This window comes from Dendronephthya gigantea, unplaced genomic scaffold (genome assembly GCF_004324835.1).
Source record: "Dendronephthya gigantea isolate DGI-Jeju-01 unplaced genomic scaffold, DenGig_1.0 000012F, whole genome shotgun sequence".
Classification (NCBI taxonomy): Eukaryota; Metazoa; Cnidaria; class Anthozoa; order Malacalcyonacea; family Nephtheidae; genus Dendronephthya; species Dendronephthya gigantea.
In genome coordinates this window covers 3136873-3163979 of record NW_021163022.1, presented here as the reverse complement: position 1 = coordinate 3163979, position 27107 = coordinate 3136873, and the positions used below count along the sequence as shown (strand labels likewise).

The window sequence follows — 27107 nt, the reverse complement described above, 5'->3', positions numbered from 1 at the left end:
GTTTGCCGTTAGTGGAGCAACGGTTAGTTGCTTAATTTGATAGATTTGGTATATTTATCCAGGTCTCATACATGAAAAATCTTCATTGACCTGTTCCGATAGCAATCAGGTACCTTGTAAACCGGGTCTGAAGCCTAAGATAAGTGTGAATCAGCGTTTAAAACCTGTTCCCCCATTGTTCTATAAGATTCAGCCATTCAGGGTTATAATTATATTCAAACCGCAAGCATGTCAAAGTGAACATGCAAATTGTAAACATCGTTAAAATTCATTATTCCATTATTTTGACTATGGCTTATGTACTGCAGCTGCATGCTTACAACTGTTTCCTTATGTATAAAGCTGAAGATATTTGACTTCCCTAACGGAACAAACGTGTAGTCAAAGACAGAAAACCGATAATGATATTAAAATTCATTTGTTTTGTTAATCTATTATCTGTGGTTGTCGCCACAAACACCGCTAGGCAACTAAAGTGGCAAAATTGCGGTAAGTATATTCAAAGACTATGCTCATGTGATAAAGTAGTTACGCAGTTACCAAGAAATTAGTAACTGGGAAACTGAATAACATATTTAGTAAGATGAATGATATTTACATGCTCTAAATTCAGAGAGCATTCAAGTTTACGACTACAGTTTCTTTGATGAATCTCGTATGTATTACGATGAGCAATTTTTTCCTCAACATGTTTCACTCGAATACAAGTCAGTACGGAATATTTTTAATAGTCATCTGACATCATATTTTACCCATATACATAATAAGGGGCATTCACATCTGTCTGTCGAACGTTCATAATTCAAACCATTTTCCTTGTTGCAAATTGCTGCTCTGTTGGTTAAGTACGTCGTCTTTTACACATCTATACTTGCACTTCCCGAAATAACGCACTCGACAACTTGTCAAGTTCTTCTCGACAAATACAGTATTTCTTTGTTTTGAAAAGTTTGATGAAATTCTAATTGCTTGTAAGGGAAAATTGTTCATTTTCTATACCGCTACATTAAAAACTTTTCTACTATAAAATTTTTTCGCGCGAAGCCAGTTTTTTCTTATCTGTGGGCAATTTGTTATATAGATGCATGGTTAATTGCACTTAGGAGGTCTGACACAAGAGTAAACTGACACGAAGGAGGCTAGCTTCGTGTGGGAAATTGTTAGTGGAAAACCAGCTTTAAAGAAACACTAAGGCTAAGGCTGACCAAGAACCGGTCAAATGTTCATCTATTTCTACCGTGTCAACACCTGAACCGGACGAATTAGCGCTGCATGCTACATGAGGATCCTCTAATTCAACGTTAGGCCTGTTTTTCGAAGGAGAGCGCTAGCGTATATCATTGTTTCCTGCGCACTACTGTTCGTTGTGAAAACAAGCCTTATCAAGCGTGGTTCACACTTGTTGTAAGAATCTGAGATCCCTTTTGTCTAAGGTCACTGGTGAGCAAAATCCCTTGTCTATCGGAAAATAATACAATGGTTCCCCGATTTTTAGGAGCTAGTGTGAATCAAGCCTTATTAATTTCTCCCTCGAAGCGACAAAATGTAATAATAGATTTCACACTGGCTCACACTCAAACACTACATGAAGTGCAGGTGAAACCCAACAACTAGTTTTTGACTGAGTAGTGCATGGCTCTGCCGGAAAAAAAGGAAACAGATCAATCAGTGGATTTGCTGGTATAAAATTAGAGAATCATTTGCGGGAATTACAGTTGTCCCCAATACTCACCATAAAACCGATCAAATATATGAAAAAGGTGTTGATATAGTTTGAATAACACGCATGTGAATTACAATTTTTCAATAGATGACACTGCTCCAGTATTGATAAAAAACCTGACAATTTTACCATATCCAATTTCGTTGGAAGAAGGTGTAAAACTGCGTGTCAGTGGCGTTGTCAACCTGAAATACACCGTGTCACTTAAGATTGAACGAAAATTTCTTGCTTGGTGGCCCACATTACCTTGCATAAAATCTGTTGGATCATGGTAAGGGATTTTAGTTTCGCTCGAAAATCAAATTTCACATGCCAATTCCGCTGATAATTCCTCTATTTTCAGCGAATACCATATTGGAGAGAAAAAAATTCCAACCCAAACTATTGACGTCCCAGATATCACCGTTCCTGCTTTCATAACAGACGTAAGTTAGGTCACTTATGCACATACAGCACTAAACTCAATGCATATGCATGATTTTAATGGAGAAAAAAGACTGGAAACTAGTGGGAGTTTTGAGACGGGGCCGTGGACATCACCCCCCCCCTAAATTTTTTGTGAGTTTGCTTTGAGTGGTTGTCAACTGGAATGATTTAGCGATAATCAGGCTTTCAAGTTCAAACAAAAGCTTCATTTCAATAAGGGATGTATTTTTTACACACCCTGTATATTCATAACTAGTCATATGGTTATCACTGTAGTTTAGATTCTATAATGACGTCACATGAAACCTGAGAATTCAATAAAGTGGGGCTTGGCTTAAGCTTGATCTCGACGCTGTTGCTACGACTTCCGCTTACAGTGAATTATTATACTTTTGTTGATAAAAATAGGACGGCATACCGCATACGGGGAACAAAACTCATCAAAAGGAAGTCAGCCCTCACTAAATTACTTTGACATAACAAACCATTTAAAATTGTTTTCTTTAATTCACTTAAATTATTATTACTATCAATATATTTACACACTACCCAGGATGCCCACATCACCGAAGTGTTTTTCAGTTTTTAAATGCACAAAATCGATACGCCGTCATTTTTATGAAGGAGAATTTGATACAATACAAGAATTTTAAATATGTATTTTCTTTTATCCAGGGAACATACAGAGTGAATGCTGATGTTAAAGAAGACGGAACGGGAAATCGTCTGTTTTGCATCAATCTTGAATTTGAGCTTGATAGTTGAACAAACAATTTTAAAAGTATAAAAAATATTCGGGTAAAATAATTAATTAAGGAAATCGTTTACAATAAATTTTACCAAACTGAAAAATTGACTTTGTAAAAATTGGCTTCAGTGTATATATGTATATCTATATGTGCTACCTTCCGAATAGTTAGCTATAATGCTTTTTTCATATACAGTCTCACAATGACACTAGTCTATATGAGCCTACAAAATGCACACAAATACGAAAATCTTCAGACTAAAGCCCCATTTACACTATGGACAATTTTTGGTACAATACGGGAAAAATGGTACAGAGACAAAATTTTATCCGTACCAGTTTCTTCCGCACCAAGCCTAAAATTGTGAGCTCGAGTACTGTATTTGGCTTAAACTGATATACAAGTTACTTCATGTAGATAACTCCACCGCTAGCTCCGCTGCATGCCTCTAAACACGCAAAGGGTTCGGGATAGCGAGAACAATGGCATTTATTAAACAATGAAAAAGCAGCAGAATATCCAGAGTGAAAATGGATCGACTACACCTAGGCTATGCCTAGGCCTTATCTCCTGTCTCCTACTACATGGGGATGCGCAGTTGGTCTAACAACGGGCCAACCGTCATCGTAAATAAAATCTACAAATTTGAAACAGCTTTCATGGTGAAAGATATTTTTCCTGAAACGTTCTCTTGGTTCGAATGATTTTTTGTCGCTAAAAAAGTGTTTACGATTTAACCCAGGATTATGCTCTTTTTGAACAGCTGCCGAATAAATTCATTGACCCTGTCATTATTTAACCGACAACGCCTATAAAATCACTAGTGTGGGTGGGTTTACTGAAATTCTCACGAGATCTGATGCGTTCAAACATGTCTCAGATGAACGGATGTTTGGAAACGGAGTGATAGAAAGAAACCCAACTGACAAACCTGCATGTTGTCATGTACGTAAGCCAAAAAGTTTCCCAGACTAGATTTGTTTTAATCAATTATAGGAAGCACCTCATCACTACGGGAATAACTTTAATAGGGAAGGATTCGAACCCCGCCTTACGGATATCTCTCTAATATCAGTAATATGGAATATAGACATGCCGTACACCGTCACATATTTGAAAGGGAGCTATAAAACGAGTGGCGCAAAGCATGTACGGGATTCTTCTCTTTTCGTTTTCTTTAGTTTTAAGCCTTAATTCACAGTTTAATTCCATTAACCTACAGATTTTATTTTCTGAACCTTAAGTGCAGATTTAGGCCCCAATTACACATATCGGATTCGCTGGCCACAAAATTTTTGCTTACGACTAAAGCCGAAGCTATAGCTGCATGGTAGCAAATGCTTGCCTTTGACAGATACAAATATCAACAGTTTCATTTTGACACGTTGAAAAAGCAAAGCCGCGGCTAACAAATATAAACATCTTGTGTTTTTGATATTCCAGGAAAAACAATAAGAACCGTGTTTGTTCTCTCGAATATCAAGAACATATGTGTGACTTCAAAATTTGGAATCTGTTTTTAAAAGTTTTAACTACTTTGTATGTAGGCTACCAAGGAAAGGATATAGTAGCCAAATTACCTTTAAAACAGATCAAGGTACCGGTTACTATAAAACTTTGTGAATAATCCATAACCCATGAAAAGTCTGCTTTCTATAGTTACAAAATTTTCCATCAAACTTCTATCCATCTATATTTATCAATTTTGGTGTCAGTGTAAAGTTCATAAACTCTTTGCGGGGTCAGTCATTGCAAATTTCATTGCAGCGTTGTTAAAACATTTCAATTGTTACCAATGCAAGAAATGATCATATCAAAATATGAGCATAGGGCTTTTGTAGGTTTCTATATCAATACGATTAGATAGTTGTAGCCACTACCTAGTCACTGCCTGGGTGAGGCGAGGCATGTCTAGTTGTCTATTACTTGCTGGGTGTTATTCACAGTTAGTTTGACGTTAATTCGCTGTTGAAAAGGAAAAACTGATTAGACGGCAGATAACAGAGAATAACAGAGAATGTCAGTTGATATCTTAAGGCTGTAATGTACGTATAACAATAATTTAAAGACGAGAAAGTTGCATGAAGTTAGAAAAAAGTTCTGTAAATTGTCTTTACCTCAAACGTTAGAAGTCTCACAATTTCCGTGAATTTGAATAAATTGCGCATGAATTACTGACGGCAGCAGGTCGGTGTCTGTCAATGAGACAAATTTAATTTTTTTCAACTAAATGCTTTATGTTTTGTGTCGCTAAAACTAAGACAAGTCTAAATTCAGGGTGGTGAATTTATAAGACTTTGCTTTTGTCTGTGCGAACTCAAATACCTATAATCTTGACCCTGGGTGACAATCCCAGTTCATGCAGACATTTAAGAAAGAAATATTTCTAACATTGATTGATTACAATGGACGGAAAGTGGAATAATTTAAGCCTACTTAGTCTTAGACTCTTATCTACGACTTTTGAACTTTCCTTGACGCCATCTAACGTCATAAAACAGTTCGATTCGTTAATCGCTGTATTTTCATTTTTTACGCGTAGCTAAAATTTATATAAATTTCCTCATCCAAATTCTATATGATATATAGCTACTTTGTTTTTGTAAGGGGTAATATTTCTATTACAAATATAAAAAAACACATTATAAACATTGTGTTTGGCACCCTGTTACAATGATATAATTTAATCGACAGACAAAATGTGGAAAATAATTAAACCATATGTTTCGAGACAATTTATTGAGGATATATTAATCGACCAGATCGATAATCAGTCGTATACATCGGGCGCTAATTGATCGCGCGGTTTCTTTTGTTGCCGGAAAGACAGCTTCAGCACAGCGTGTGTCCCGAAGATTAACACCTTCGTCTCAATTCACTCAACACAATCAACACGAGAGCATCGGGAGAGGTTGCTTCAAGCAAGTCAAGCTGGCTGAAGGCAAAGTTCATTTACAGGAGAGTTTGCTTAATTCCGAAACACCAAATAGTGGATGCTTTGAAAGCTTAAAGAGTCTGTATCAACACGGTTTATCATCGTATTCATGGAGTTAAAATCACATCTTTCATGCGGTTTTATCAGCGTATTTTTGTTCCTGTCTATCTGCTGTTTAAGTGCAGAGGCGCGACCAATCGATCAGCCAGATAGCGAATCAAGTCAAAATCAAACAAAGCTCAGCGATACCAGAGGGAGATTTCTTAATGTCTCCGCCGGCAACAGTACGTCGTTGAACCCAACAAGTAAGTCAGATAACACTTTGTTACATCTTACTCTAGATTTTAATCTGTAATTTTTGTAATTGCGCAGTGATGTATATACTGCATTTTCGCGGCTTTGCGCGATGAATTTTTTTGCTGTAATGAATATTTTGCAGTGTTATACACATTTGTTTATTTTTTGCGTTGCAAACGTTCGAGTTTGCGAATGGATCCCTATTCTTCCGTTCAGAGGCTGGTTTTAAAAAAACAAGATTAGCGCTACCAATGAACTCAACTACTTTTTTTCAATAAGATGTAAATGGAATCGCACACGAAAATACATAATGCGTTGCAAGAGAGCGTGTAATATTTTGACGCAAAATATGACGCAGACTCGCAATTCAACTGTGTTGGCTCTATCCCAAACTAAGCCTTTTTATCAGCAAATATAAGCATTGAACAATATAGAAAAAACCAGATGCGTTAAATATTTGTTTTCTGTTAGCCCTCTGGCAAGTGCACGAGTTCAGTAAATTCGGTATAACATTTTTTTTCATACGGCAAACAATATTGTCATTTAATATGGATATCCGAGTGCATTGTTAGTGATCATGATTGTTGTAAACACCGGATCTGCCGGTGAGGTTGTTATATGAGCAGCATGGATAAGACATGAATATGACATGCGTGTGATCATGAAAAAAAACATGATTTTGCATTAAAACTTTGCTATGCTGAAAACTTTTAAAAAGTTACGGATTCACAGACGCGATCTATTCCAAAATCCTAGTTGCGCACAGCGCGCGCACTTCCCACGCAAAATCCAAGGCGCTTCTGTGGTTAACCAAGGGTGATTTTTTTCGTTCGATGAAAATAAAAATGTCAGATTTTGACATTGACGTGAAGTTTGTGAACCCTAAAATAGCCTCGCCGCATGGCTCAAACAATGAATGGCATCTATGAAGCCGTGTCTGTTAAATTGAGAATCATGGCGTCACATCAACGAATATGATAAGAATTTACAACACTTCAATAGAGACCAGACAATGGAGTATATTACTCATGAGATCTGGTTGTGGGCATGAAAATGATGCAAACGTAACACGCATTTCTCAGATGTTGAGTTTCGCTGAGACTTTCGCAAACACTATAAACTATAAAGTGAGGAATACTACTTTTAAATTCGCTCGATGCATGCAGGAACAGCGTTGGATTTGAATTGTTTTTGTTTGGGGAAATCTTTATCGTTTATTTTGCAAATGCTTCCATGCATTAGTCTAATTTTAGGATTTTTCGATGGTTTAAAATTTCTACTGGATCTCATTGAAATTTAGTTTAACCCACGTCGAGAAAGCAAGTTAATGAAATCAACCGCTAATTCTATATTTCTAAGCGCTTTCAACAGGCTTTGCTTTTGTTAAGTCCATATTAACCACTCGACGTAACTACTTAACGTGAACTAAAGCTTACTAAGTTGTCACAAACTTGAAAGATGAGAAACATCTTCTAGAAACAAAGTCATGAGTCACGCGCGCCACCATAATATAAGGCGTGGGGATCAAAGACTTATTCAAGTATATATAGTTTCGTTTTACAACAAAAACATTTTGCGCTGCATTCACCCTCACAGTCCCCTTTGCATTGCCTGAGTTACCTTTGAATGTTGGAGGTTCGTTCCCCCCAGGGTAATCCCTTTGAAGCAAATCTAATTCTTTCTTTCAACGTCACAGCAAATCACGCGTCAACAAATTCGTAGCTAATACTCTCTTCCTGCATGGTAGAGTGCTTTAGCCTGAACCTTAAAGCACTTTAGTCTAGTGCTTTTAGCCTTTTTCAGGCAGATCAGACACAAACCAAAGCAGTTTTAATGAAAACAAATTAGAGTACACCGACATTGAATCCCAGCATGCTGTTAAGTATTTTAAATCGCGTGCCATTGGCAATTTAGCATTGTCATTGAGAACTTTACAGCTAGACGGTTAAACAAAGTAGAAATAATGGAATCTATTAATTGTACCTGTTGCTGTCAATATATTGTTGCCGTTGCGTCTGAGAAAAGCAGAAAAGCAAACACGCTACTTGTCATGAAAGCTGGCACAGGAACACACATGAACAAATAAAACTTTGCTTTTAATAACACTTTGCCCACAGCCACAGGGTTTTGACGGAAACGAAGCACCGCTTCCTGGTTGCGTGGAATTATGCAAGAGCGATTTTTTTTTCTTCTTAATAAAACACCCGCTATATTTATTTCCGATAAAATTTCTTTTATTTCAAATTCTAAGACATGCAATTCACAAAGAGCGGTATTCAATTTTTTGGCACAGTTTGTCGGTGTGTTACGTGCCGGCAACCATTCGACTTTGCGCTTGTTTAAACTTAGTGTATTCTCCATTTTGCAAATATGATTCATGCATGATGTATTTAAAAAGCGAAACATATTGACTATGTTTGAAGTGGTTTAAATTGCAATAAAACAACTTATAGTTACGTTGTCTAATAAATCAACTTTTCCTAGAAGTTACATAGTTACGAAATTTATATAAAGGAAATGGCATTTTGACTTTGGAGTGACTTTTATGAGGACATTAAATAATGTCATAAATAATGTCAGACTGTCATGCATGCAGAAACGAGTATTATGCATAAAACAGATAAATTCCAATAAGGAAAATTACACTTGGCTTGCACAGCAATCACTTCAGTGATTTTATTGTTCACGTGTGAATGAATCAGGAAATCTATTCAGGTTATAAACACATGCTTGTTGGTATTGTACACCTTATATTTTCCGGTATGATTTTGAACTCTTTTCTATTCCCCAAACAATGGACAGTACAAAGCCATGAGAGTTTTAGCTTTCACCGATTCTCGGAGTCGTTTGGCCAGAGCAATGCCAATGGCCAATATCGGTCACATTGCAGTCATCAGGGGTCCCTTCAACTGTGTTCAATTTCTGAGATCCACCAATAAACTATTAATACTAGTACACCTTAAGAAGCTGCACAACCCCTTACATAACACGGTCCTGCGATTCTTTTAATCTTCACGGCGATACTAAGAAGATTTGTCACAAGAACTTAATTCGTGGCACAATGTGAGGAAGAGATTACATGAGGTGTATACTTGATCTGTTAATGGTATCTTGACTGGATTTCAGAAATTTTCCCATCCATGTAAAATCAAAACACAATTTTGAAGTAAAATCTCAGTTACTTTCGCACGCTCGTCTCATAAGGTTTTGATTGCTCATTGCTCCATTTAATTTCTTTTCACAATAAGACAAAGGGTCACCCCTTCCCCCAAAATTTTCCACAGTCAGGCAATTAAGGGTCGTACCTTTCCCCATAACAATGGAAAGTCTTTACAGGTCTCTTACACGAAGGGTCGCCCTTGTCCCGTGCTTTTTACACGAAGCCGCCCCGCTTTTTACACCACGCTAAGAACGCCCCTTCTCTTGCTCTTTACTCGTCTCGTCTCAGTCCTTCTAAAGTACAACCTAAAGTACTTCCTAAATACCTAGCCAGGTAGTCGGCTAAATAAAGAGTTGACTTGTAAATCGACCGCGCAAACAGGAGACCGCCTTGACGTTAATTAATTTTCTCAATGTCGGTTGATCATTATCAAATAATTGCTGTACAGGTTATCGGTCTTAACCACATTTCCTTGTCGAGTCTGCCAGCCATTACTTCAAAATAACAAACGGTAAATAGTCGCTTATTTTTAATGCGCTAGAGGGTTAAATGTAGAAAATATTCTCGGTGAACCTTATCTCAACATTAGATTGATAAGCCAGGCCGCCAGGGAAACTATCATCTTTGAGAGATGGTTTCTTACTGCATTCTTGATAGTATATTCTGAATAATATATTGATAGCATACGTATACTAAAAAAGTACTGTCTAGATTACTGTACAATCAACTGTGGTATACAGCTATACAGAAAATAAGCTTCAGAAAAGTGCGTACGGGCGTTATAGGTGCTTAAATGTTTCACTATATAGTTAGATCTAGCGTTACGACTGCATTAATTTGGAACCGAACACTAATCTCTGATTGTGGAAACATCCCCGATTTCCCAATTTCAACGGGTCGTTTAGTTTGCCGAGGTACCGTTATCTGCATTAATGTTTTCCTAATTTTTTTATTATCAGTGACACAATATCTAACGAAGCAATTTGTCGTGGCGTTGCCAAACATCACTGGCAAGTTCAAACAAAAAGAAATTATCAGCGTGACTATCATCGCTGAGGTGAACAACACCGTGGTCGAAGTTAGAATACCAACCATTAACAATATTATGACTTATCAAGTGGAGATGAACCAAGTGATAAAACTTAATTTTACAAGCGCAATAATGCAATCGTCGTTTGATGGTAAAGAACATAATAATCTGAAAATTTAGATAATCAAGCAACGGGAAGTTGTCTTTCTTCTTGAAAATACAATGAGTTAGGACTACGTGAAAACATTTTCGTAATTTGCTACGAAATTGGAAATAATTTGCCCATTAGTTCTGGAGATAGTTTTAACTGAATCGAGAGAGTCAAAGAGTGGTCTCAGTGACATATTTTAATATTTCAGAATTAGAATTAGCCTTAGATGTAGGTTTGGAAAGGATGTAGGTTACAAGGAAATTGCTTGGAAAAGCTTTCAAGAACTTTCTAGTATTGACAAAGTACATTTTCATCACATTTTTTAGACTCTTCCAACACCATCAGAACACAGGAAACCAATTACGACACGGCGTATAAAATACAAGAGACACAAAGCAAACAACTCCAGCAATACAGATCAGCAACTATTATCTTAGCAGTATTGTGCGCTCTAATGTTCCTGGCTCTCTCATTCCTAACACTGCGACGCAGAGCAGCACGGAGTACGTCGAAGAAACCAGAGGAGGTTGCATTTGAAGTTGTCAAGCAAGCAGTAGAAAGTGAGTACCAGAGCATACGTGGGTTGCCAAGACGCGAGACTGGGAACTCGTATGGCTACGAGACGGTAAGATTTCACATTTCATGATACTGTCCTAAAGTATAATCACATGAATTAAGGGAAGAATTTAGTTGAAGTTATGGTCAGATTAGAATTCGGGTCAGGGCGTTTCAGAGAAATTTGTCTATCATTCCTACGCTTTTTGGTCTGCGTTGTGACAACAAACTACAGTGTACGTTATGACACGAATTTCTATAAATACTCTATAAATATTTCTTGATCATTCTGGGGGTATTCTTCAGCCCGGAGCATAGGAGAATTAGATTGAGGGTATTATTCATATTATTATCCATCTGTGTTGAATTTACTATCATTATATTCTAGGAATACTCAAGCTAAAATAGGTTTGTAGCAACATTGATAGACGAAATTCAAGGCGCAATAATTTGAGTAGCTATCTTTTTTGTTAAGGTAAAGCCCAGGCTTCCCCAACCACGGTCGACTATAAACTATCTCATACAGTCCAACGAAAACGAATACGAAAACCTCAAGGCAAATGTTCGTGAAAGTGACGTGTATGTGCCGATGGATGAAGCGCTTGTCGCAAGTACGCTGACCGGAAGTACAGCGGTGCTTTCCGACGAGAATGAAGACTTGTACCTCACCATGAAAAAACTTATAAGAACGCCAGAAGATGAGGCAGATAACATAACTTGTGAGCTCACAAATATCTAAAATTTCCTCAGAGTCATTGACTTCCAAGAACGGTTCTTCCTCTTGATTCGTAATTTAGTGGCTTCGCTTACAAGAGTAGCGTTTTTGGATCATTTCTTATCAAAAGGTGTGCAATTATTGCACTATGGAAAATCACATACTTCAAGAGGCGATTCGGCTGATCATTCAACCCACTATTTACAAGTCCTAGAAAAGAGATCTCAGGACACACAGGATAAACTGGACGCTAGCTAACAACTGATTGTGAATACTTTCGCCAAAGACATTCTGCTATAAACCATTTCATTATTTATAAACCATTTTGGATCATTTACATACATTTCTATATTTGTAGCATATTTTATAAATAATTGATGATACTTTCCATTAAATTTAATGAAAACATCAGTTTAAATTTTTTCTTCAATAAATTCATCAATCACACAACTACAATAAAATAAAAATAATTATATTCAACCTTTATGACCAAACCAGGAGCAGTTGCCAAAAAACTCAAACAATAGTTCATCTTTAGTTAAAAAACTTGTTGCTGAAACTTAGTAACTTGATTTAGCCCGATCAGGACTAGTTCGAGGTTGATATAAATTTCGTTGCAGTATTTCGTGTAAAAATTCTCTACTATCGGATAGATTTTTTGAACAATATAAAGGTGGTTTAAAGGTAAACAACAAATCAACAATTCAATTTCGGAATGTATAAGTATTACGAAAGTGATTAGAGGTTTGTACAGTCTGCCATGTATGGGTAAAACCAATAATACGCGACAATGTGATGAGGTTAGAAGTGTAGAAAAAACGTACCGTTTGCGTACGGCATGCAGCAAAATTTACTTCGCTCTCTTTGTTCGATGGTTGTGTTTTCTGCGAAGGACGCGTTTTTGACGAGCGAATTCCGGGAAGTAATCTAATAGTTGCAAAAATATTAGCAGAGTTGTGGATTGTCGGGGAGTGACCCTAGATCCGGGTCAAGGAGGTTAGAGTATATGGGCGTGGGGCGTAGTGGGAGAAGGGCGTGGGAGAGGGGGCAGAGGAAGGTGGGAACGATTACGGGGTGCGACCACTTATTCCCGGAAACCGGAGGAACTGAATACATATTATAAAAAAACCTAAAAATATTAACCAGTATAATGAATGGTGAAACTTACTAGTAGCAAGAGCATTTTGAGCTGCATTCATTTCAGCTTCACGAATACTAGAAGACAATGATAGCCCGGTGATATAATTGTTTTTTTCATTGTATGTACGGAGTTTATTCATGCACAGATAACCAGCTAGCAGATAGATAGTCTCGTGAAAGGGTAGTGTCGCAGCTCCTCGCAAGAACGATTTTCATTGGCTGAACTTTACGATACATTTCTGTTTCAACCAATGGCATAGCTTCGTTCTTTAGAGAGTATAGAAACGCATTATCCAATTGGACGAAAACCTCCGAGAGCTGCGACATGTCCCTGGTGAAATAAACATTTATGATCACATCCTACCTATCACCAAAGCCAGTTCCCAGTCTTTTACCATTGAAATACACTCCAACTACGAAATGACAAAGTTGTTAATTCACGTCACATTGCATTGGAGTTAGAGTTGTAGTAGAAGATGCATGAAGTTGTAGTTGAAGATGCATGCTAAATTACACCAACCTGTGTATAGCTTCATATTCGGGGAGCCAACATCTTTCAAAACTCTGAAACATAAATGATGTTATATGTAATAACTTGCTTTTGTATAGACTTGGGGTTTATCGAGGGTATAGCAAAAAACATCCACGGACTAAATAGACACCTATAAACAGCATATAGAAAATGCGAAAGTCATAAAGTATGGTATAGTATCCGTATTTAAACCATAGGGTATGGTATAGTATCCGTATTTAAATCATAGGGTGTGGTATAGTATCCGTATTTAAATCATAGGGTGTGGTATAGTATCCGTATTTAAGTCATAGAGTTTGGTAAAGTATCCCTACTTAAACCAGTACTTACTTATAAATAGGAACATTGTGAGAGAATTGTGACTGGGTCAAACAACAACTTTGAAGTTGAGATTTGAAATCCATCCACTCCTGATTTACAATTACGTTCTAAAATTCAAAAATATTTAGCACGATTTTCCACGGGGTTCCATCCTTCCCCGAATAATGATAGCAATAAAAGCAATAAAAATGTCAATAAGAGTGCATGTCTTATGAAGGGAAAACAACAGATCCATGTTACGATGTCCCTAAGTTTTAAAGATAGTAGTATTCCATTTATAGGGTGTTTAATACCTAGGCAGCAGAAATTGAAGTGACTCTTATATATGCATTATATAGTTAGTTAGATTAATAACGGTCGTTTTGTCATGTATGTTACTAAGCAATATTACCCGAAGTCTTGGAAAGAGGCACACTTTACAAAAAACTTCAACTGGTTCAATTCCTTTATCGACGAACAATGCGGCTAGGAAAGCTACAAATACATCAATTCATAGATGATCTTCTTCAAGTCTGCCGGAAAACGTAATTTTAACTTAATTTCAACAAACCTTCAAACAAGTCCGACATATGTTTTTGTCGTATCTTTTGTACACCCTGAAATCAGGCAGACCTTTAGTAAGAATGTTTGAGAATTGGATGAAAATATACTCGGGTTAAAATTTTTGAGTGAGATCCCACAAAGAAAGGTAAATTAAAGGGACACTTTGATTGAAAAAATACGTTGATCGCAATGACAGACAACTATAATCGTATTGGATTATTAAACAAGTTGCATGCATGTGCATGGGATTTCAGCCAGACCTCTTTTGGTTTTATTTCTTGGACAATAACATTATTAGCATAAGAAGAGGTCCATCCAGTGTTAACTCGTAGCTTACCGGTCCAACTCCAAAGTGGACATACTGATCCAAACCAATCTCACCGGCGATTTGAGCCTGGATTGTACGGTTTACCAACGAACTTCTTAACAAAGTTAGATGACCTTCGTGATGTTTAGGAAAGTGTCGATATAGATAAGCCGTGACCACCCATTGAACCAGAGAGTCGCCGAGCAATTCCATTCTTTGGTTGTTTCCTCTGAAACAAATGGACCATTTCATTAAAATGCCAAAAAGACATTGGTTAAATCCTGGCGTAAATGGGTAAGGGCAATGGTAAGTAACATTTGAAAGAGGGTTGGTAAAACGTGTAACTTTTGAGAGAATGTTGATCAGTGAGATGGTATGACTATTATAAACTTACAGAGTGAGATGATTGTAACCAACTTGCGGGTGAGTGAAGGCTCTTGCCAACAACCGAATATGCTTGAACTGCATGCCAATAGCTTCTTCCAGTTTCACGAGCCTCTAATGAAGATGAATACAGTAAAACATGGCCGCTACGTGTAGAAACACTCTCAACTACGTACAAAAATTGACTGCGCACAGTTGTAATCCATGCAGTCGTTATCCTAACCTTTAGCATATCTGAAGATGAAATAAATTGACGGTCTCCGTCTGGTTGTTGTTCCTGGAAAAGTACAGTGGCATAAGAGTTCAATGAATTAACGATATTTTGCCTTCTCGAAGTAGCTAGGCAAGGAGAGATGGATGGGTGGAGATATGCCTTGATCTGTCAAATAGCCCGAATGCTATTCAGGCCACTGGACGAGAGTGATATCCGAAGAACTAAATTCATCTCTTTGGTATATTGCTTATCATTTTTTGCAACGTTTTGCAAAGTTTTGCAATCTTACAGAATAATAAATTGCACAGAATAAGTAATATCTCGCTGGCTATGAACACTGAGATGGATTGGCAATTGGTTGGAACCACAGTTAATAGAATATACATGGTTTAGAGACTACATAAAACTACGATAGAACTCATTATCTATGTCGGAGAACATTTATGCAAAAAATTGTTCCTTATTCGTCACGTGTCTATTGTATTTTGAACAAATAAACCAATAGTAAGGTTTGAATTAACATGTTGTTCAAGTCATGGTTGAGGAGCTAAGCCAAGCCATTGCTATTGGTTAGTTGGGCAAAAATACAATAGACATGTGACGGATAAGGAACCATTTTTTGCATAAACCTGGACAATAACATAGATAATGAGTTGTATTGTACTTCCATCTAGTCTCCAAACCATGTATATTCTAATAACTGTGTTGGAACCTAGAATTATATGGACATAAATCTACGAGATGTGGTTACTCACTTGCAGTGGGTGTCGGGGGAGTGAACACCACAGCTTACGTAGTTCCTACAGACAAAAGAAGCATTCAATGAATCCTAGTTGGCAAAATAGACAGAAACAAGCCAAAATTACTTACACTTTCTTCAAATGCAAGTTTACAGAATACTTTTTGCACAGTGTTTACATCCGAATCCAGATATATAGCTCCTACGAAGAAAATCACGGTTTTGTAACTGGCTGCATGAACTTTATGTGCATGGTGGGTGTCCCAATACCACACGTTAGAATGCGGTTTGTGTCGTGTGCATAAAATTCGACTGATATTAAATATCAAAAAATCTCCATCGAGCCATAGGTGTGACTCGTACACACATGATGGTTTAACAAACACGAAAAACATTGTTTTTCTACGAAAGATCTACTTCTTTTACCCAGTATAGCTTCCAAACAATTTGCCATTGCATGTTCCATGTCTTCTTGATGACAAAGATCTGGCCTAAAAATTACAAAATTTGAAAAGCGAAAGATTCAAGAGTTTGAAAGTTTGATGCTCTCGGGGTGCATCAAAGGTAAATATGATGTTAAAGCAAACAGCAGATGTGGATGTTACATATTACCCATGAGAAAACTGCATAAAATCATCCAATCCAATTTTCTAAAAGGATAGAGAAACAAAGAAAAGATAAATTGGTAGGTTTTATTGGGTTTGTTTTTGTGGGTTAGGCCTCAATTATTCTCCAAAAACCGTCCCAGCGTATCAGACCCAGTCATATCACGGATTAAAATGTTTTTAATAAAACCCAACAACTGGCACCATTCGGGTTGATTCTAAAACGTTTAGTTCTGCTTTTCAGAAAGACAAACAGAGTTGATTCCGTTGTCTTTAAGATTTGGAAAATAGTGACTAACGATAGAGAAAATGATGGCTTCACGAACATGTTTTGGTAAATCAACGAAGATGGCAGCAATTGCAAACCACCGGAAAAGACATATGCGGCAGCTGCATGGTTCGCTAGTGGTTACCTTGGCAACATGAGCAAGATGCTTGTTTTGCACCAGTGAAGATCTGTGGGTTACCAGTCCTCCCTCGGCCATATCAGGAAACAGAAAATAAAGATGACACGTTGCGACAAATTCTAAAATGGCGTCACCGAGAAACTCTAGTCGTTCGTTATGTTGGATACTAAACGAGAAACAAAAATACCATAATACGTAACACCCAGGCGCTGTCGGCATTAAGATTAATAACGATGCTTTTGATCACCGAGACTTGGGTCTGATTAGCTCTTGTAGAAATTACTTATGGGTATGGCTGTCACTCTCCCTAAACTCGTTTGCGAATAACTAATTTGGAGTATTCAACATGGCGCCATATAAGCCTCGTTATGCTGTGTATAAAACGTTCTAAAACTAGTATTACCAAATATCGGTAACTTTATTTTACAAAGTGGGGACATATTCATATATATACGTATTCTACACTATTCAATTATTTTCAATTTAAGCGCTTTTACGGTCTTTAATATACTTGAACTTTAATATTGAAATATGCTCCTTCCTCTGTTATTGATGCAATATTGATGCTGTAACTACCTAATTTTAGTTACAATTTAGTAACGGTTGAAGATATAAAGCTGCATGTATAAACACGATACCACAAATCATAACTTACAAAGAATGACTGCCATCTAGATCTTCAAGTTTTGCCATGATATCAATGAGCCGAACAATGCCTAAGAGAAATGTTAGATACAAGGTTCAAGGATAAAGATTAAATTATACCACGATCACAGTTAGAGTGAATGTGATACTAGGTAGCAGCATTTGGGGATTACGTAAATAAAGATTAGGATTAGGTTAACGATACAATTAGGGATTAATTTCAGAGGTTAGGTTTCGGCAATGATTCAGTTGGGGATCAGGTTGTTAGGATTAAGTTAACAACAACAGTTAGGGATTAGGTTAGGACAAGGGTAGCTAGGGTAGTCGGTGGTAACAGACATAAATTGGGGTTATATCATGATATCCATTAATATCTATCATTATACCTTTCTTTCTGCTTTGATTTAAGCGATTCCTTCTATCACCATAACGAGGTTGTTTCACTCCACAGTTTGATAACGTGTTACGCGCGTGATCAGGATTAGTCCCATAGTTCATCACGTACGACGGATGAGTCAAAGCAAGCTATGGATGATATAGATCATGAAACCGTGGTATGAAATATCAAACCCAGCTGACAGGAGTAAGAATGACATGTACTATATACTGTAGTAACCACAGCGGTTTCAATACCATTCACATAAATACATGTATTTATACAACAGACCTGCAGAAGAGCTCTATCCTTAAACACATATCCAATCTTCTCGTCAAAGGATTGTAGACTCAGATGATATCTCACATGATGAACAAGCACGGGTAACAATAAAGCGTGCTAGAAAATAGCGGACATAATTACTATTCTGACATTTGTTTTCTTTTTTCTTTTTCAAATGGACAAAGAACTCATCTCTATTGAATCATTCCGCAATTACACGTCAAGTCATATACACTACTCTGGGAAATTTCGTGGTTATGTGTGAATCAGAGTATTGAATGAAAATACAGTGAAAGAAGACAGTTATCGTGGCCTGTGATTTACTTTATATCATCATAATTGTTCATTTCTTCGTAACCTTCTATGCTATTTTGTAGAAAACGAAGGCTCGTAAAACGACACTCGTGCTAATAATTCTCTGCCAATACTAGCTCTCTTAAACCGCGGCTACACGGGCCATTTTCATCGGCGATTTGGTCTTTCTAGGATTCTAGCGTATGCTATTGTGTGAATTATATACGCAAATGTATAAGCTGGGCGAAGTAAACTAACCTGCTCTGTTAAATTTACTTAATAGCATACATCAAGAGAAGAATCCACGCGATAGAGAATTTGACTTCTATCAGGAATCCTACTGACAGCAGGAATATATGATTTCTCAGTCACACTTAACGCACGAGTGTGTGCTATAGTGCGTGTCCAGAACTCACACTCTAATTACCTGGGTAATATCGGAGTTCAGTCCTGTTCTCATCATGCCAGTTGAACTTACACGAACACAGCAATTGCGACGAAGTGAACTAGAGGAGAATGTATACGAAGAGAATTTCAATCAAAAACGAAACTAAGATATATGAAAGTAAATTATTGTTTCACTTACTCCTTCATCCTCATGTTATCCAGGGTCAACTAAAAAACGCATATGAAATTGTCTTGTATGTTTACATGCTACCCGGGAGGGGGGGGGGGGCAAGAAAGCAAGGGCACCCCAAGCAAACTTGCATGGAGACACAGCACCATGATGACAGTGAAACACGGAGTGCACGAAAATTAATAAGATATGGATGGGGAAATATAAAGCTGACTCATATAAAAACATATAATAGTATGAAACGTGATTACGATGTAAAACGAGACAAGAAACCATTAAGATGTGATATGTAAAAGAAAGGGAGATAAAAATACCGGAGCAGCATTTATTTCCCGAAAAAATTGATTTGTCCAGAGTTCCGTATCTTAGCAAATCTAAAGCTACTAATATTTAAACAGTTGACGCTATCTTTGCTGGTGTAATGAATTTATTCTTTACCTTCATTTTTTTAAGTTGAAGTCGTTCTTTCTGTGTGGCGTCTGGTCTAAAGCGATAGAATCATATGTGATGTAAGCTCCTGCATTAACACAAGAGATATATGAATGCGCATGGTCATTCTCCAGCAGACTTACTTGTTCATGATTAAAATTCTCATCTTTAGGTAACTCTTCATTAATTTTTGACACCTTGAATCACGAAGACATTTTCTCATGAAAATTTCAAACAAATAAACAGCGAGAGCTGGGGCTAAAAGATTAAAGCTTGACACAGGATTATTATGATCTATAAACTGATAGGCATAATGGGGTAAGTAGTGGATGGAAAGACTTCGACTTACTTTGGATCCCCAGAAAAGCTGAGTTGCACAGGTCGGATACCATGATGAATAATGATAGGATTAGGATTGTCCTACCAAAAGACGAAACGTCAGGGGGAGTGGTCTGTTATATTAGTGGAGTGAAAGAAGTAGGTTGTGTTGTTATAGAGGAAAGTAGAGTAGTTGTTTGAATTGCCATTTAATTTGCGTGGCAAAAGCATGACATTACATGACCTCATCTAGACCATAATTATAAATTGTTAAATAAAAAAAATTTTTGTAATCCCCACAGACCCCACTCGTTCACTTAAAAGCTATCAATAGTATCTTTGTATACCATTGAATCACCAAGTACCCCCCAAACATTCTACTGAAACATCGCTAAAATTTCTTACTAGGGTAAATAACATTTATGTTCTTCGGATTTTTTTGCAGGCGTTGCATCCAATATCATTACCTTATCCTGGCTACGTTCAAGATCATCAATTCTTATTGAACTTGGTTTCTGAAAGATACCCCAACAATCACTGAGACTGTTGTTCGTAGTAATACAACAAAATAGAGGTATTACATGAAGGCATATTACATTTCCAGGGATATTAAAGAGATACATTTCCCGGGGATGTACATCCGACAAAAGCAATAGTGGTTTTATCAAAATATTACTATCTGTAAATAGAATACGTGATAAGAAAACATTCCTACCCAGCCGGGTCTGGTTACCACAGAATTGACGCAGGAAGAAACAAAATCCTTCCAAGATTCTCCTTCACTCGCTAAGGTTTTCTAGAAAAAATACGAAACCATTACCTGTATTAGCGCAAAACAACTCCAGAGTGCTAAATGACACTCAACACTCCAACCTACCTCTGAAATCAAAGGTTCAAAGCTCATTTTCAGGTATTCAAACACTTTTCTCATCGAGAGGAGCTCATATTTCTCACATCCATCGGAAGCTAAATAATATTAAGAGGCTTATAATGACGGCTTCAGATGTTTGATGTCCACAGTGTAGGAAAGTCAACGAGTGTTACCAACGAGTGTTTCGTGCAATGTCGTTTGTGTTATCATACAAATATAACAATAAAAACGACGCAACAATTTATGGTAAAAGGCACGTGAAGGGCAATCAATCAATACGTCAATTGTACAACCACCATTCAAGATAAAAAATACGTACTGCCAGTTCTGTTTGTAAATCTTGGTAAGAAATGGAATAAACTACAATGCTCTTCACTTTCTGTAGAAGGAGAGGAAAGCGAGCAATGTGAAATACCACTTTGCACAAGAACTCTAGTGATTCTTCATATATCATGTACATGCATTTTCCATAACCTGCATATACAGTGATGTCACAAAAAACATAAATAAAACCAGTATATGTTAAGCATTTACATTTATATACGAGATGTTGTTTGTGTTTCTAGCTTCTTCAGCTGGTTCCTTTGTTGTTTTACTCTACTCATTGTGACTTTTACCTTTGTCCATTTCAATTTTCCAATCATGCATCTCCAAAATATCCTTGAATAAGAAGTTCGAAAATAGATCAAGATCCCTGATACAGAAATTCTAAAAAGTAAAACACATAACTCAATCAAATTTTCAAGTTCTTTCTAGAACCAATCAACACATCGTCTCCACCGGACAGCTTTATAAATGATTATGCACTTTAAACTGAGCTTTATAATATAGAAACCAACGACGCTTCTTTTCAACCTAATATAATTACTGCATGGGGAAATCGATAGCGCCTAAAATGTAGATTTTGCGGCTTAAGATATTTAACTAATAAATACAAGTGTACTAACTGTAGGTATTGGTTCTTGTATGAAGAAAACTTCGTATTTGAAGTTGAATCGTGTAAGAAAACATCTTGGTACAGCACCAAGCGGAGAATGAGAGAGAAGTGAAAATCCTTCGAAAGTGTATGTCCGGCCATTGCACTCGATTTTTGTAGGATTTTCTGTCTGTTAAAACAAATATTCAATTTTACTTTATACACATGTACTAAACACCAAATGACTAACCACAGCTTCGATCCATACACCAAAATGTGCAGGTTATGTTGATCGAGGTTCCGTGACAACTTGATATTGTAGTCGCTTTTAGGTTTACCCTATTTTTTTCATGGTGTCAGGTAATTTAAATTTTCCTTTGAGTTCACTGGCCCTTACAAGTTACAAGTCGCCCTTTTTTGGTGCAAGCTGTTCCTCCGGGAATTATTATACACACCTCAGAGGTAGTAACCTTGAACATTTTGGTCCAGTACTCACCATGAAGTTTGGATGAGGAAAGACAGTGACCCAGTAGTGATAGAGCTGCAATCCGTTGTTACCCATGGCTTCACATGGTCTTGGCAACTGAAATAAATTTCACATATTCAGGCGACTGACTGATTAAGGCACGTTCACGCTAGTTATTAAACTTCGGCCATCGTTAAGTTCAACGGCCAACCAGAAGTTATAAAAGAATGGAAATACACAAACCTGTTCATTTGGATAGACATTGTGAACGATCCATTTATTTTTATCTTTCAAACTGCAGAGACATTCTTTGCCGTGGTTCAACTAAGGAAAGCAGAGCAAAAATTTCACCGTCTCCGAATCCAGATAGACCATACAAATAATAGACATCGATTATTTCCATAATAATAAACATCTATAATATCTATTATTTCTATTAGATAGACCCTTTCGATAATTACGTCACAACATTATCGTTCTTAATTTAGAACCACCTTAACTGAGAGGGATTTCAAGTTTTATTTTAAAAGCCATGGAAAGATACAAAGCATCCTTCTTCAACACATGCATGAAAAATAATTTTTAACTTTGACAAACAAGTGTGAAAATAAGCCTAAACACAAGAACAAGGCTGCCCGCCGTGGCCTGGTAGCCTCGTTTTAGTGTTACGACTTATTTCCACATGAAAAATTATTTTTCATGCATGTGTTATAGAAGGATGTTTTGCATCTTTCCACATAGCTTGTGAGAGCAAAATTTGAAATCCCTCTCAATTAAGGTGATTCTAAATTAAAAACGATAATGTTGTGACGTAATTATCGAAAGGGTCTGTTGAAGAGAAAACAGGAATATTGCTTCAAACGTACCTCCCCCTCGACATTGAACCACATTTCCGGATGCAGCTTTCGTGGATATTCTTGATTCTTGAACCTGATCTTTGTTGGTAGAGGCGTGCCATCGTCCTCACTCTCCTCATCACTATCATACTCATCAATAACGTCATAACCCTCTAGGTCTACCTCACTTTCGCTGCTGTCGTCATCATCTTTTTTGTTCAGTAGTTCGGAGACATACTGGCTGTCTTCCTCTGGGTTTTGCACTGGGTCTAACGCAGTCATTTCACTATATTGAAATGAGAAAATCACTATCAATCCGCGGCAACGTGATGAAAGGTATTGAAAAGAAGTTAAAACTAAGCAGAACTATTAAATGATGTACACCCGTGAAGCCTTACTAAGACTAGTGCACACGAGCGTCGTTTCCGGGCGTTTTGAAGATCGTTTTTATCCATTTTATTGTTTGGATGCCCTGTCGACACGATTCAAGGGAAAATATGCTTAGCTTCAACTTTTATTGTAAATTGACGGTGTTTAAAACCGTTTTGGTATGAAAACGAACGTGAAAACGCTCGAAAACGTTACGTTGCTATACTATACCTCGTGGTAGCTGGACAATCCTCGACGTTCTGGGATTTTGAAAGCATCTCCTTAAACTCCGTGTGCAACTTCGCGACTTTCTCGGTTGCAGAACTTGTTGACTTCTAGCAAGCAAAGTAATATATTGTCTTCTGTAAGAAAACGAATCTAAAAGCATGTTTATATAAAAGCGAGGAAGCCCTAATACCCGAGCTGAATCGTTCATTATCCCGCTAAAATGTCGATGCTTTTATCACACACTTCGCTACATTTCATTGTTTTGCCCTTGGCTTACAGCGGGAGCTACTAGGCAAACCAGGCAAACTAGGCAATAGACAATAGCGTTATTGAAAAGACAATAAAACATAGTCACTGATGTTGGTTGAATGGCATCATTCAAACAGAGATGGAATTAAAAAACAGTGAGAAAAGCAAAAGAACAGGACGTTGCGAAGAACAGCTAAGGATTATAACAAAAGAGTGATCTAGCTTTAACCTAGGCCTAGCTTGAAACGTTTTTGTAAGCGGACTCCAGCCAAGCCTTGGCCAGAAAATCCGGACCAGTCAGGTGACCCAGGTCCTTGACAAAGTGTATTTTTGTGCTAAACGCGTACAAACCTGAGAGGATGAACTTGCTTGATAATATCTTGAAGATTGTTCGTAAACAAATTTCCGTTCTATGTTTGGCTCTGGTAGCACAAAACATTTGAGAGCACGCCTAAAAATTATATAATTACATCACTGCATGCCTGGTTATAATATTTCATAAATGTATATAATACATGGAGGCTCGTTTACAGACAGGCTTTGTCGGGCTGATTCAGAGATGATTAAGGTCTCTTCACACGATCCAATTTTATTGGATCCAATTCACTTCTGACGTATGGAATATAGTCAGTTATTGATGAAGCTGTAGTGAATTGGCTTCAGTGGATTTGCTGCTCGTATACATTACAAGACAACAGACTATAAAACATCCATCAGAAGTGAACTGGATGCAACAAAATTGGATCGTGTGAACAGACCTTTAGTAATGATAGATCATGGAACGTTGATAATAAATACATAACAAAATGGGAAACTATGATTTTCTAATGTCACCAAAAATACATAATAAATAATCGCCGATGACGTTTTGTGTGCTCTATATACGTACCTAGTATCTTTATCATTAACGTTTGGTCTTTTGGGCGAAGAAACTGTCCTCTTCTCTTCTTTCACCTCTGTCAATTTATTGTCAGATATCTTGCTTCTGGTCCTATCTAATGATTCGCTTCTTTGACGAAGCGATGTATCACTTCTTGTTTCTTTATCCCGAGAGCTGTCTCGTTTTCTTTCAGGGGACACCCGGCGTCGTTCTCTTCTGTCTTGTCGCTCTCTTTCTCGTTCTGTCCTTTCAACACTTTTTCGTGACGAGGAATATCTGTGTCTTTCAGCAGGAGAACGACTTCTGTTTCTATCTCTTGATGACCTCCTTGAGTAACCCTGTGTAGACGTGCTTCTCTCTTTTAGCCTTCCCCGAGCGTCAAAACTCCGTGTTTTTAACTGTGAGTAACGTTGAATATCCTCACAAGAGCTCCTATCTGCAGAATATGATCTTCTGGAAATGTCCTTTTCAACCATATCATAGCTGGCCACCCTGTCGTACATTGTGTTGTCTGTTTCATAGCTAGGTGAATACCTTTCCTCCATCCTTTCTGAATGCAAATATGGCTCATTATCCTCAGATAAATATGAGCTTCCAGCAATAGAGCCTTTGTTTGCATATGATTCATTATTCACAGGATATCCAGTATCTAGTACATAATCTTTGCCTGTAATTGGTTCCCTGTTTGTAACCACAACTGCTTTTTCACCTTCAAAACTACCTCCACTGGAATTTCTTGGTTGAAGACTACAGTCCCCAAAAAATGGGACATTTCTGTTCAAAGTTGATGGCCAATCTTTATTGGCAAGATCTGATGAGCGTTCCATCATTTCATTCTTAGCATATGATGGTTTCCTAATTGCATGAAGTTGACTTGGTGAATCACTCTGAAACCCAGGGTAAGGTATAGTTGGATTGTAACCCTGACCTCTCACTATGTCAGGTATATCATAAACATCATATTGAGGATTCATGCCCATCACATCAAAACTACCTTGGGTCGGTAAACTTTGCTCTACATGTGATTTTGCAACACCCTCAAAACGTCTTGATTCATTCGAATTTCTCAGGCTCAAAGGTGCCAAATTCGTGTTGGTGGCAAGGCCATGAGCTGGTATCATGGTTGGAGCTGGTATTTGGCCATGTTTATATACTTCAGAACTGTGTCTAAGTGGCACTAAACAGGGTGCATTGTTTCTTGGAAATGGCAGCACTCTGTTCTGTGTAGCTATTTCATAAGGTGGTAATGGGTTATAAGAGACATTATGATTGTTTAAACTATCATAACCACGAGGGAGTACAAATGGTGGTATTGGTGGAGTATTAGAGTGGTTTAAGGGATTATAACCAGCAACATTGGATAGATAAGGTCTAGATATAGTAAGATCTGTTGGAGTTGTATATAATGTTGAATTTGGATGGCAAACAGATGGCAACAAAGGCTTGTTCTCCGGAACTGTAGTAAACGTTGGTCGGTTGACATTTCCTGAAAACGGAAGTTTGCCTTGCATCTGGTGTTCATTTATCTGCTGGATGGTAAAATCATGGCACCTTGGTTATTATGGGCAGTATAAAAATAAAATTGAAGTTTTAAAATGGAAAGCTGAGAACATATACAACATGTGTATTTTTTTACATTACTACAGAGTCATCATCAGACACAACGAAACTTAATACTCTACATACAGCATACAGGATATGTACACACGGAGATACAAACGCCAAAAAGCGTTACTACTTTTTGAGGTTTTTTCGTGTGCACGCGAAATTTAATTACTTTTTCAGCTAAAATGTCACACTGGTCATCGCGATTTTCATACCTTGGCATCGTCTGATAAATATGTCTTTGCAGGATGCATAGTTTATTTATTTTTACCCAAATTTGACTGAAAACGTTTGAAATAAACTGCAGACGACAATCGGAAATTTTTCACATTTTCCGCCATCTTGCGTGTTCACTAGTGCCAGTCCATCAGATTCTCAATGAGCGAACATGTTGATACTTGATAGCAGTGAAGCGAACTGGTTGTCGATGGTTGTTGCATCAATCGTCTCCACCGCCTCCACCACAGGGTTTTCATAGTGGAAATCTACTGCGATAATATAGTGGAAATCTACTGCGATAAATACTGTCATAACACTATCGTTTTACGCGGTGATATCAGTTCAGATCTCCGCTATAAAAAGCTTTGGCGGAGATGAGAGGTATTTGAATCAACTCAATCAAGAAGAGTGGCACTGGCGCCAAGAACATACAGGATGTTGCAAAACCATTTGCAAAACAAGCGCATACTATGTTTCATGTGCAGCTCCAGATAACCTTTGCAGAAAAGCGTTGAACTGATCGAATTATATATCATAGAATACAATTCATATACTTTTTAGTAGATCAGTAACTTCGATCCATCCGAGTTCAAATAGTCTGTTCAATATTTATG

At 37.4% G+C, this 27107-nt stretch overlaps 3 protein-coding genes across 4 annotated transcripts; 2 read left to right on the top strand and 1 right to left on the bottom strand.

The window, feature by feature from the left end:
* The first annotated feature begins 238 nt into the window (after positions 1 to 238).
* LOC114519133 (ganglioside GM2 activator-like) lies at positions 239 to 2971 on the top strand. The gene is made up of 4 exons (XM_028539208.1): positions 239 to 489; positions 1811 to 1994; positions 2067 to 2148; positions 2825 to 2971. The coding sequence occupies exons 1-4, from the start codon at positions 402 to 404 to the stop codon at positions 2912 to 2914; spliced, it is 444 nt and encodes a 147-aa protein (XP_028395009.1). The 5' UTR covers positions 239 to 401; the 3' UTR covers positions 2915 to 2971.
* A 2827-nt stretch (positions 2972 to 5798) lies between these two features.
* Positions 5799 to 12002, top strand: LOC114518942. The gene is made up of 4 exons (XM_028538985.1): positions 5799 to 6138; positions 10250 to 10471; positions 10798 to 11096; positions 11502 to 12002. Exons 1-4 carry the CDS (start codon positions 5943 to 5945, stop codon positions 11763 to 11765), a joined length of 981 nt encoding a protein of 326 aa, XP_028394786.1. The 5' UTR covers positions 5799 to 5942; the 3' UTR covers positions 11766 to 12002.
* Positions 12003 to 12148: 146 nt separating this feature from the next.
* LOC114518940 (ribonuclease 3-like) lies at positions 12149 to 26615 on the bottom strand. Of its 2 annotated transcripts, none has more exons than XM_028538983.1 (37): positions 26490 to 26615; positions 24679 to 26198; positions 24141 to 24240; positions 23544 to 23647; positions 22974 to 23229; positions 22351 to 22431; positions 22138 to 22224; positions 21673 to 21831; positions 21343 to 21433; positions 21045 to 21104; positions 20732 to 20820; positions 20570 to 20650; positions 20322 to 20369; positions 19886 to 19956; positions 19680 to 19733; positions 19546 to 19591; positions 19117 to 19145; positions 18958 to 19036; positions 18246 to 18353; positions 17965 to 18103; positions 17589 to 17649; positions 16940 to 17099; positions 16534 to 16571; positions 16348 to 16412; positions 16053 to 16123; positions 15938 to 15982; positions 15192 to 15245; positions 14979 to 15082; positions 14615 to 14813; positions 14285 to 14330; positions 14126 to 14208; positions 13744 to 13841; positions 13402 to 13445; positions 13246 to 13294; positions 12910 to 12956; positions 12566 to 12668; positions 12149 to 12191 (listed from the first exon to the last, which is right to left on the bottom strand). In XM_028538983.1, exons 1-36 carry the CDS (start codon positions 26526 to 26528, stop codon positions 12592 to 12594), a joined length of 4482 nt encoding a protein of 1493 aa, XP_028394784.1. In that variant the 5' UTR covers positions 26529 to 26615; the 3' UTR covers positions 12149 to 12191; positions 12566 to 12591. The 2 variants fall into 2 exon arrangements, with proteins under 2 accessions (XP_028394784.1, XP_028394785.1); XM_028538984.1 differs by having other exon boundaries at positions 24679 to 26195.
* Between the last annotated feature and the right edge of the window lie 492 nt (positions 26616 to 27107).

Excerpts from the sequence above, each read along its gene's own strand:
- LOC114518942 (XM_028538985.1), top strand. The coding sequence starts at position 5,943 with ATGGAGTTAAAATCACATCTTTCATGCGGTTTTATCAGCGTATTTTTG. Across the intron at positions 6,139-10,249 it reads TACGTCGTTGAACCCAACAA|TGACACAATATCTAACGAAG; the intron begins GTAAGTCAGATA and ends TTTTATTATCAG. Across the intron at positions 10,472-10,797 it reads AATGCAATCGTCGTTTGATG|ACTCTTCCAACACCATCAGA; the intron begins GTAAAGAACATA and ends CACATTTTTTAG.
- LOC114519133 (XM_028539208.1), top strand. The coding sequence starts at position 402 with ATGATATTAAAATTCATTTGTTTTGTTAATCTATTATCTGTGGTTGTC. Across the intron at positions 490-1,810 it reads ACTAAAGTGGCAAAATTGCG|ATGACACTGCTCCAGTATTG; the intron begins GTAAGTATATTC and ends ATTTTTCAATAG. Across the intron at positions 1,995-2,066 it reads ATAAAATCTGTTGGATCATG|CGAATACCATATTGGAGAGA; the intron begins GTAAGGGATTTT and ends CTCTATTTTCAG.
- LOC114518940 (XM_028538983.1), bottom strand. The coding sequence starts at position 26,528 with ATGCATCCTGCAAAGACATATTTATCAGACGATGCCAAG. Across the intron at positions 22,432-22,973 it reads GGTTCAATGTCGAGGGGGAG|TTGAACCACGGCAAAGAATG; the intron begins GTACGTTTGAAG and ends TGCTTTCCTTAG. Across the intron at positions 16,124-16,347 it reads TTGTTTGGAAGCTATACTGG|GAGCTATATATCTGGATTCG; the intron begins GTAAAAGAAGTA and ends TTTTCTTCGTAG.